At 49.6% G+C, this 10,722-nt stretch overlaps 1 protein-coding gene across 1 annotated transcript in view; it reads left to right on the top strand.

Moving 5' to 3' along the window:
- Positions 1-10,722, top strand: part of YAF2 (YY1 associated factor 2) — a 29,949-nt gene continuing 19,227 nt past the window's right edge. Inside the window, exons 1-2 of the mRNA XM_040978894.1 lie at positions 1-89; positions 279-404. Of these exons, the coding sequence (XP_040834828.1) occupies positions 64-89; positions 279-404 (152 nt within the window). The 5' untranslated portion in view covers positions 1-63. The remainder of the gene's footprint in view (positions 90-278; positions 405-10,722) is intronic.

The raw sequence follows: 10,722 nt of genomic DNA, 5'->3' as shown, positions 1-10,722 counted from the left end.
CCCGCGCCCCGGCCGGCGAGCGAGCGAGCGCGGCGGCGTGTCGGCGAGCGCGGCGGCCGAGCCATGGGCGACAAGAAGAGCCCCACCAGGTACCGGCGCGCGGCCGGGCCGGGCGGCGGGCGGGCGGGGGCGGCGCCGCGGACGAGCGCGGCCCCACAATGGAGCCGCGATGGCGGCGGCCGGAGCTCGCCGGGGTCGGGGCCGGGGCCGGGCTGCGGGGGCGCGAGCGCGGCCCGCCGGTGACCCGCGCCGTGTCGTGTCCCGCTTGTGTCCCGCAGGCCGAAGCGGCAGCCGAAGCCGTCCTCGGACGAGGGCTACTGGGACTGCAGCGTCTGCACCTTCCGGAACGGCGCCGAGGCCTTCAAGTGCATGATGTGCGACGTGCGCAAGGGCACCTCCACGCGGTGAGCGCGCGGGCCGGGGCCGGGGTGGCTGCCCGCTGCCCGCTGCCCGCTGCCCGCCGCCCGCTGCCCGCTGCCCGCCGCCCCCCGGGCGCTCGGCGTGGCCGGCGGGCCCGGTGCGCACCGGCCGGCTGCATTGTGGAGCGCGGCGTGGGCAGCGGGAGCCTGGGACCAGCGGGTGCAGTTTCACTCCTTTGCTTAAGGAACAAACAACGACAATAATAATAACCCCAGAAGTGTCCGATCGCGAGCTACACAATAGGGTAAACTTCTTTGTTACTGGATACGGACGCCCGGAAGGGTCAGGCCCAGGTTCCCCTCTGTGAGGTTATTCCAGTTGCCTGCTTCGTGCACACTTGGAGGTGAGCCCAGTGTCGGGGGGACACGCTTTTGTCACAAGTGTCTGAGCGTCCTGATTAAATGGCAGTATGCTGGACAAATAAAGTGATCTCGGCCAGTTTCAGTCCTAAGTTTCTCGTGAGCTCAGGGGACTGCTGCTTCGGGAAGAACGCCTGAGGTGAATTAAATGGCTGCAGCTCGCACGCCCGGGAAATTCCGTCAGCGCAGGCCGGGGCTGCCTGCACCTGCGCTGTGCCAGTGGCCCTCACGCCAGGGCCGCCCGGAGTTCATTCGTTGCCAGCCTAGCAGTCGGGTGATGTGCGGCTAGGGCTCTGCCCTCACTGCAGGCAGACCAGTACGCTGAGTGTTGCTGAAGAAAGAGGGCCTGGGTGTTGCTGGCACCGCAAGTAAGCGTTCAGTAGAATGGTTCTTGCACACCATTTGCAGAATTTGGTGAAACTCTGATGACCGAGGGCACCGTGTTGAGAGGGGCAGAGCTAGCTGCTTCTGGTTCACGTGTTTGTTTGCAAGTCCTGATGTGCCTTCTGTACATTCTCATTTATGTTGGATAAAATATTTGTAGTGTTTTGTATATTCTGTAAAACAACTTTTGAACCAGTGGTTTTAAGGAAATAGAAGAAAACCAGTAAGAAAGAAGTGTGCGTTGGTTAAAGTGATTGGGTTGACTGTTTTGAAGCCATGATGTATTTTGCAAAGCAGGTCCTATTCGGCCCGTGTAGGTTGCTGTCAGTGCCCTGTGCTTTTAAAGATACCAAACAAGCAGAACTTGGAGGATCAGTTTGAGGGGCAGGGCCTTCATCTTAACTTGAAATGTATTTGAAATGTTTCCTGTTGGAGCCTCTGGAGAAGGATGCACCCATGTTCTTGAAGTCTTTACTGCAAGCTTCCTTTTTATTAAGATTTATTTATTTTTATTACAGAGTCAGATATACAGAGAGGAGGAGAGATAGAGAGGAAGATCTTCCATTTGATGATTCACTCCCCAAGTGAGTGCAATGGCCAGTGCTATGCTGATCCGGAGTCAGGAGCCAGGAACTTTCTCCAGGTCTCCCACGTGGGTGCAGGATCCCAAAGCTTTGGGCCATCCTCGACTGCTTTCCCAGGCCACAAGCAGGGAGCTGGAAGGGAAGTGGAGCTGCTGGTACTAGAACCAGCACCCATATGGGATCCCGATGCATTCAATGCAAGGACTTTAGCTGCTAGGCCATGCCGCAGGGCCCAAGCTTCCTTTTTCTTGTAAGGAATGTCAGGTTTGAATTTTTTTTTTTTTTAAATCATGATTGATGGTGGTTCCTGTTGGAGGATCCTTGGTAGCTCATGGCCTCGGGTAGAGCGAGTTGTTTTTTTTGTGTGTGTGTGAGTAGCTCAGGTGTGGGAACATGATAGGAATGGGGTAGCTTCAGTCCCCAGAGGATCTAATTATATTCTTTATGCCATCTGTGATTCAATACTAGCTGTATACTTGTTGGTGTTAGTTACAATTTGATTGATTCCTTTTTTTATGAAGATTTATTTATTTTTATTGCAAAGTCAGATATATATAGAGAGAGAGGAGGAGAGACAGAGAGGAACATCTTCTATCTGATGAGTCACTTCCCAAATGACCGCAACGGCTGGTGCTGAGCCTATATGAAGCCAGGAGCCAGGAGCTTTTCCGGGTCTCCCATGCAGGTGCAGGGTCCCAAGGCTTTGGGTCATCTCCACTGCTTTCCCAGGCCACAAGTAGGCTTGTACTGGATGGGAAGCAGGGCTGCTGGGATTAGAACCGGTGCCCATATGGGATCCTGGCACATTCAAGGTGAGGACTTTAGCCGCTAGGCCACCGCGCTGGGCCCAGATTGATTAGTTTTTAAAAAAGAAGTAATTGCTCCAACCCCAAGACTAGCTGGTGAGCAGAACACCCCCAGTCCTTGTTGTCCCCACAAGCACCCAATCTAAACAGCAGGAAGATTCAAGGACGGGAGATTCCTGCCCTGTGTGTGAGAACAGTGCTACATGTCAAAACTGGCAGGGAAATGTTACCGAGAATAAAATGCTGCACTCGGAATGTCGTGGTGTGTCGGTGTGTCGGTGTGTCGGTGTGTTGGTGTGTCGGTGTGTTGGGGCGCTCTTCACCTGTAATCTCAAGTTCTTGTTACAGCAAGAATCAATATAAGAAGTTACAATTTAACAGTTTAGAAATTGTTGCAGTATAAGAAACCTTAGGGAATTTAGGTCCACAGGGAGTCATCCGGGAAACTGAAGTATCTGTCTGTCTGTGGGAGGGCAGCAACTGTGCCTGATGATTAACACTCGCTCTTACCGTCATTTCATCTGGGAATAGAAAATTACTTCATTGCTGACTTCAGATGGCAGATGTTTAGAAGCAGAAATGATAGCGCTGTTAGTTTGGTTGTGAACTGTTGTTTCCGCGAGACTCTGTACAGTTGTGTACAGTCCATAGCAAGCTTTCAAGTCTAGTAAGTGAAGTTCTGTTCTCTGAGTGTATCGTGGAGCTGTGTTGGGGTTCTCCCCAGTGTTGTAGGGAGCTAAGGAAAGGATTTCACACAGTAGGAAAAGCAGCAGTTAACCTGGGCTTAGATCTCGTTCCAAACATCCAACCACTCAGCACATGTTTATTGGGTATCTTTTATTACAAGAGGGCCAAGCCAGGTGCCGGGAAAATGGTGCTGAGCAACATAGATGTGTCTTTGTTTCTAGTGTGACATTTTAATTTCCTTGTCCAGTCGAACCCTCTGTATGAGAGCTGGTATTCCTCATCTTTGCTGAACTTTTGCCTTTGGAAAAAAAATTGCTTAAAACTGTATACAATATTATGGTTAGAATCTGATGGTTGGTATAAAGAATGGATCATTTCAGCTTCTACAAATGTAAATAAAGTATTAAAGAAAGCCTGAAGAAACCAGCGCGAACTGGTGGAAATCTTGTCAGTGTCATTGTTTTGTCCTACTTGCTTTCTGTGTTCGAATTCAGAGTCTGGTGCTGGTTCTCCCAGACTGTAGATACAGGAAGAGGGGGAAAAACAGAAGCCCGTCTGTACAAGTCTGCGTTTCAGAGGGAGTAGTCCCCGAGCTGCTCTGCCATCCTTTGGAGCTTTGGAGCTTTCCAGAAATCACTCGGCTGTTCTTCAGAGTCCTAGGTTCCTCCCTCCCTCCCTTTCTTCCTTCCGAAAGGCAGTTTTACACACACACACACACGGAGAGGGAGGGAGAGAGAGAGAGAGACACTGAGAGAGTGACCGACTGACATCCCAATTGGCTGCAAGGACTGGGGCTAGGCCAGGCCAGAGCCAGAAGCCAGGCACTCTGTCCCTGCTTCCCACCTGGGTGGCACAAGCACTTGGACTGGCTGCTGCAGTAACCCCGGCTGCCTTAGCAGAGCGCAGCCTGCCTGGAGCCTGTCCCTAACTCTGTGTCACAGTGTTTGCCCCTGGGAGGTCTTTTGTGTGTTTTCTTTTCTGCCTTTATCTTGGGTTAGGGCACTTGCCTAGGTCCAGGAGCAAGTGATAGTGTTTATATAGCCTGGGTGGCACATCTCCAAGTGTTTGCTGAGAAACCATAGGGAGTTTGTGCAGGCTGTCCATCAATCTGTGAGTTCCAGATTGTTTTTGCAGTGATAATGCAGCAGTGACTGTGAGTGAAATAGCTGTTTTAGCATCTTAGCAGGAACTTCCCCACCATGCTGAAGCGGGAGGAGTTACCACTTTGAATCGCACGTTTTAAACACGCCCAGGTTGGAGGGAACAGGTGAAGCACTTGTGTGTTCTCGACTGCAGAAGCTGATCCAGGGGTGGTCTTTTTTGTTTGTTTGTTTGTTTAAGATTTATTTATTTAATGGAAAGTCAGATATACAGAGAGGAGGAGAGACAGAGAGGAAGATATTCTGTCCAAAGATTCACTCCCCAAGTGAACGCAACAGCCGATGCTATGCCGATCTGAAGCCAGAAGCCAGGAACCTCTTCCGGGTATCCCATGCGGGTGCAGGGTCCCAAAGCCTGCCTTCCCAGGCCACAAGCAGGGAGCTGGATGGGAAGTGGAGCTGCTGGTACTAGAACCGGCGCCCATGTGGGATCCCAGTGCGTTCAAAGCGAGGACTTTAGCTGGTAGGCCATGCCACAGGACCCCAGGGGCGGTCTTGATTAGCTTTGTGACTCACTTGTTCAGATGGCATTGCAGACTAGGGCTGGGCCAGGAGCTTCATCAGGGTCTCCTACATGGGTGGCAGGGGCCCAGACACTTGGGCCATATTCTGCTTCTCCTGGGCCATTAAGCATGAACCTGGAATGGAAGTAGAGCAGCTATGACATGAACCAGGGCTCGTATGTGATGCTAACATCACAGATAGCCACTTCACCTGCTGCACCACAATGCTAGCCCAGACATTCTCCTTTCTTGTCTCTTAGCACTCCTTTTTCTAGTTTTCATTATGTGTCTCTGAAATAAAATCTCTGCCCTTCTAAACTCAGCTTCTCTGTAGTCCTTTCTGTGTGTGAACTCTCTTGTTTTTGGGATCTAAGGCAGAAACTCTGCCTGCCTCTGCGTTGACCAGGCTGCTTGTCTTCCCTGTGTGTGGCCTTCTGTGTGTGGCCGTGGGTGTCCCGGCAGCCCAGGTTTGTAGCTGCGCTGCGTGGGCGCGTGCCGTTTCTCCTGAGCCGGGACTCTGGCCCGTTAGCCTGTCTTTGCTGTTGTCGTTGCCGGGCTCAGGCTGACATCACAGTCCCTGACCTCTTTCTAAGACTGTTTTTGCCCACTTGGTGATCTTGTGCGTATTCTTCTCGGTGCCACTGGTGTGTGTGTTTCCTGTGAGTCTCCCAGGCCTGCCTGTGTGTGCTGGGCACTCCAGACAGGTGTCCAGTGTGCAGCCTGAACAGTTCCCATAAAGCCAGAGTTAGCTTGTGTTTTTATGAAGCTCTCTGCTCTTTTTGGGAAGTTGAATTAACCAGAGAGAGAGGGTTCCTCTTTGGTGAGGAATGTGGGAATGCCTCTGTTGTCTTTCTAGAATCTGAATCGTTTCCAGGTCCTTCTGTGATGCTTACCTTTATTACAACACTTAGCTTATTATAGTTTCTTACATGTTTGCATCTACTTCTTTACTGTGAGTTTATTAAATAAAGAGTCATTTTTCATGATTTCTTTTGCAGGTGTATTCTGGGAAATATTAGATGTTCAGTGAAATAGTTATGTAGGTGTTGGAGAAGGCACATTACCGGCTTTTAAAAAGAAGTTTCATTTATTTAATTGATTCAAGGTCAGAGTGGCACAGACAGAGCACTTTCAAGTCCCGATTCTCCCCAAATACCCCTGGCCTCCAGGGCTGGGCCAGGAACTCCATTAGAGTGCCCATGTGGGCAGCAGGGACCCAGGGGTTGGCGCGATCACCTGTTGTCTGCACATCAGCAGGTAGCTGGTTTGTGTGTGGAGGTGAGACTTGAAGCCAGACACTCCAGCAGAGGGTGTGGGTGCCCCAAGTGGGAAGGCAATCCTGCCACTATAACACCTGCCTTGGGTTACTGGGGTTTAATTTTACTTTAAAAAAACAAAAATCCAGCTTTGGGCCTGGCGGCGTGGCCTAGCAGCTGTAGTCCTCGCCTTGAATGTGCCAGGATCCCATATGGGTGCCGGTTCTAATCCCAGCAGCTCCACTTCCCATCTAGCTCTCTACTTGGGACCTGGGGAAGCAGTTGAGGACAGCCCAAGGCCTTGGGCTGTCTGTACCCGCGTGGGAGACCCGGAAGAGTTCCTGGCTCCTGGCTTCAGATAGGCGCAGCATCGGCCGTTGCGTTCACTTGGGAAGCGATACATCGGATGGAAGATCTTCCTCTCTGTCTCTCCTCCTCTCTGTATATCTGACTTCATAATAAAAATAAAATTAATCTTTTTTTTTTTTAAAAACCCAGCTTTTATGTACAGATGTCTATATGTATTTACTTGAGACAGAGTATGTCTTCTTTTCTGATGTTTCCCTTTCTAAGGTTGAAATTGAATTGGGCTGAAGATGGGGACTTGTTTCAGGTCTCCCCTGGGCGTTTCGGGCACCCAGCCACTGGAGCCGTTGGTCTCCCCAGTGGACGTCGGGCACCCAGTTACTGGAGCTATTGTTGGATCTTCCGAGAGTCTGCTTTAGCAGGGAGCTGGAACTCATCTTTGAACCTTGGCACCTGGGTGTGGGATGTGGGCATTTTAACCATTGTCTTAACTGCCGGACTAAATGGTTTCCCTTGGGTTTTTATAAAGATTGAACAGGTGAAAAAAAACCACGAAATTCCAGCACAGAATATATTAAGCTGTCACTTAAAAATGAAGCTTTCTGAGCCCGGCTCAATGGCGCAGTGGTTAAGGTCCTCACCTTGCACGGCCGGGATCCCATATGGGCACCGGTTCTAATCCCGGCAGCCCCACTTCCCATCCAGCTCCCTGCCTGTGGCCTGGGAAAGCAGTCGAGGATGGCCCAAGGGAGACCCGGAAGAGGCTCCTGGCTTCGGATTGGCTCAGCTTCAGCCGTTGCGGCTGCCTGGGAAGTGAATCATTGGATGGAAGATCCTCCTCTCTGTCTTCTCCTCTCTGTATATCCGCCTTTCCAATAAAAATAAAAAAAAAATGAAGCTTTCTCTGTACACGCGTGTTGGAAGTAGTAGCAAACAGAATTCTAGAATTCTGTATGTGCTTCTTAGGAAAAAATCATAAGCTTGATTTATGTTATGCCAGAATTGTTGGTGTTTTCAGGTCTAACTGTCTTGCAGAGTTTGAATTTTAACACAGAAAATAGGTTAGTGTTTGCTAATAAATATATAAGAATAAACTGAAGAAGAATTTTTAAATATAATCCTGGCTTTTGCAAAAGGTTGACTTATGTTAAATTTGAGTTCCATTGTTCGTGTGAACATTGTTAGTAAAGCTATTTTGGTGACAGTGTGTCTTGGCACAATGGTCACTTTCTAGGCGATAGATTTCCTTCTGTGAGAGTTGCCACCGCAGTTTCACTGCTAACGAAGCCTGGTCCTCCCTTGCTGTATGCATGTATGTGTATGTTTAAAGGAAACTTCTTCTTGTATGGTGGCAAAGTTTACAAAGTTTAAGCAAGGTTTCAATGGGTGGAAACTTTAGGTTAAGGTTTCTTTGCCCAACTGAAAATCGTTTTATAAACTTCTGACAACTCCTTTGCGAAGAAGATGTTGTATTGATCCACCATCTGCTGCCTCCAGGGGTTAGGGTTAGTCGAAAGTTGGGATGGGAGGCAGAGCTGAGTTGGCTAGTGTTGTCCTAATTGTGCCAATGCCATTTGGTGTGCCATGTGGAGTACCTCTCCTTGCAAGATGGGCAAAGGGGAGATGCTCTGCCTTGCATGGCCACTTGGTACCCAAGTCCTCTCCTTGCAAGATGGGCACGGAGGAGGTGCTCTGGGCTTTATGTGTACCTCAGGCCCGTTGGTTCTGTGCTGATCCCAAAGACCTCTCTCCACGTGCGGACAGGACGTGTGGGAGTAGGGCACATTGTGTCTTCTCAGAGTCACAAAGGACCATGAGAAACCCTCCAGGAAGGTACTGGCCTTGGCTTATTTAGTGGAGCAGCCCAGCCGCCTTCCCTCTGCTGTGATGTGGTACACACTGGGAGTACTCTGCGTCATCCTTGCTGCTGACGTGTGGTCCACATGCAGTGTGCTGCCATTACCTGGGTGCCGCTGGAAACGCGGGCCCTTATGCCCACCAGGGACTCACAGAACTGGAATGTGTGTTCTACTGGATCCTTGGGCTGCTTGTGTGCTGTGCCCTCTGGAAAGATGCTGCTGGATGCTTTTTTTTTTTTTAAGATTTATTTATTTTTATTGAAAAGGCAGATTCACAGAGAGAAGGACAGAGAAAAATCTTCCATCTGCTGGTTCACTCTCCAAGTGGCCTCAGTGGTCAGAGCCGAGCTGATCTGAAGACCTTCTTCTGGGTCTCCCACATGGGTGCAGGGTCCCAAGGCTTTGGGCCATCCTGTAATGCTTTCCCAGATCACAAGCAGGGAGCTGGATAGGAAGTGGAGCAGCCAGAACACAAACCTGCACCCATAGGGGATCCCAGTTCTTACAGGGGGAGGGTTAGCCAATTGAGTCATTATACCAGCAAACCCCCTTCCACTGCCTTAAAAAAAAAAAAAAAGATTTACTTGTATTTGTTTTCATCTGACAGGCAAAATTACAGAGAGGAGAGACAGAGAAATTTTCCATCCACTAGTTCACTCCCTGAAGGCCAGAGCTGAGCCAAACTGGAACCAGGAGCTGCTTCCAGGTTTCCCATGCGGTACAGGGGCCCAAGCACTTGAACTATCTATCCTTTGTTGCTTTCCCATGTGGGATACCAATGCCACAGGTGGAAGCTTCGCTCACTATGCCCTGCTGCTAGCCTCCAATTTGTGTTCCTTAAAGCTGTTTTGGAAATCACTGCCCAGTCCTGCTCAGTTCTGCCTCAGGCTCTGTGACCGCAAAGCTTACCCTCACACTTCCAAGGAAGAGTGAGCCAGGAGGACTTCGCTGGTGCGAGGGACTTGAATCTTGCTTTCTGTCATAGCCTTTTCTCCCTGCCTTCTTCCCTGTGTCCTTGTGTTTTTCCTGGACTGTGGCTGAGATGGCGCACAGCTCCACAGTCACGGAGTGGGTGAGAAGCAAGCACCTTACGCATGCAAGGTGGAGTCTCAGTGTCATCTAGTTGTGTGCTTTGATAAAATTTAGTAACATTATTCTACTGTCCGTAGGAAGTTACCACATTTGGTAAATATTCTCTTTTTCATATGCACTTTACATAATGTTTCTCTGTAACATTCTGTCTTTGTCAAGTTTCTGTTTAACATACCTAGAGGAGGGTCCAGTGAGTGGTGTATCAGACTAATTGTAGCCTGTGTCACTGGCATTCCATAAGGGCGCTGGTTCATGTCCTAGATGTTCTGTTGCCCATCCAGCTCCCTGCTTATGGCTTGGGAAAGCAGTGGAGGGCTGCCCATGGCCTCGGTCCCCGTGCCCATGTGGCTTTGGGCCCCTGTGGGAGATCTGCCAGAAGCTCACTCCTTGCTTTGCACAAGCCCAGCTCTATCCGTTGCGGCCAGTTTGGGAGTGATTCAGCAGATGGAAGCTCTCTGTCTGTAATCCTGACTTTCAAGTAAAATAAATAATCTTATTAAAGAAAAAAATACCAGCAAGGAGCTTCCCAGGCCAGGCAAGGTTTATTTCTGTGTATAGTAGAGTAGGTCATAGCCCTGAGTTCAGTTTCTGTTGGAGTCTGGCTGTGACGCGACAGTGGGTACAGAGGAGCGGTCCCATGCTGAGCCGGGAGCAGACGAGAGAAGCAGGTTGGCATGTGGCTAAAATAAGCACCCGAGCTGCACACCTCCCACCAGACCATCTTCCAGGAGGCCGCAGTTAGAGCCAGTCTCCTCTGCCCATAGTGTGAGGCTGTGCAGTTTAAACATCTGCATGAGTTGTGGGAGCCAATTTCTCTTCAATCCATAACACGTTACTTCATAATTGTAATTTTGTATGTATATAGGATTTTATTATGCATTTATTTTTGGTGCAGGAGAAAATATACATAGTGTTCATATCATACATTTGTTTTTGATTTCTATGTATATCCTTTATGCTAATGTAAAACAAAGGCAAGAACTTCTAAGTCGGGTTCCCTGCCCTTGTGGGCACAGTGGACCGTGGTTCCCTGCCCTTGTGGGCACAGTGTGCCGTGGGCCTCTGCTGTTTGGCTGTGACTACTGGTTTCTTTTCTTATTGGCCGCATGATTTTGTGACTATTTTCCTTTTTTGAGCATGAGGTCTTTAATTTGTAAAATGGAGTTGTTGCTAAATGCTTGCTTACGGTTGCTGGAAGGGTTACATGAACTAATCCTTGTAAAAGGGTTGGCACTGTGTCTGTTGTAGTAAACCCTTGGTTAAAATGCTCAAATGTGTGAGTGGTGCAGTAATGGAATCACAATCC

The sequence above is a fragment of the Ochotona curzoniae genome, unplaced genomic scaffold (genome assembly GCF_017591425.1).
Source record: "Ochotona curzoniae isolate NIBS_2020 unplaced genomic scaffold, NIBS_Ocur_1.0 contig_2927, whole genome shotgun sequence".
NCBI lineage: Eukaryota > Metazoa > Chordata > Mammalia > Lagomorpha > Ochotonidae > Ochotona > Ochotona curzoniae.
This window is presented reverse-complemented; position numbering and strand designations above follow the sequence as displayed.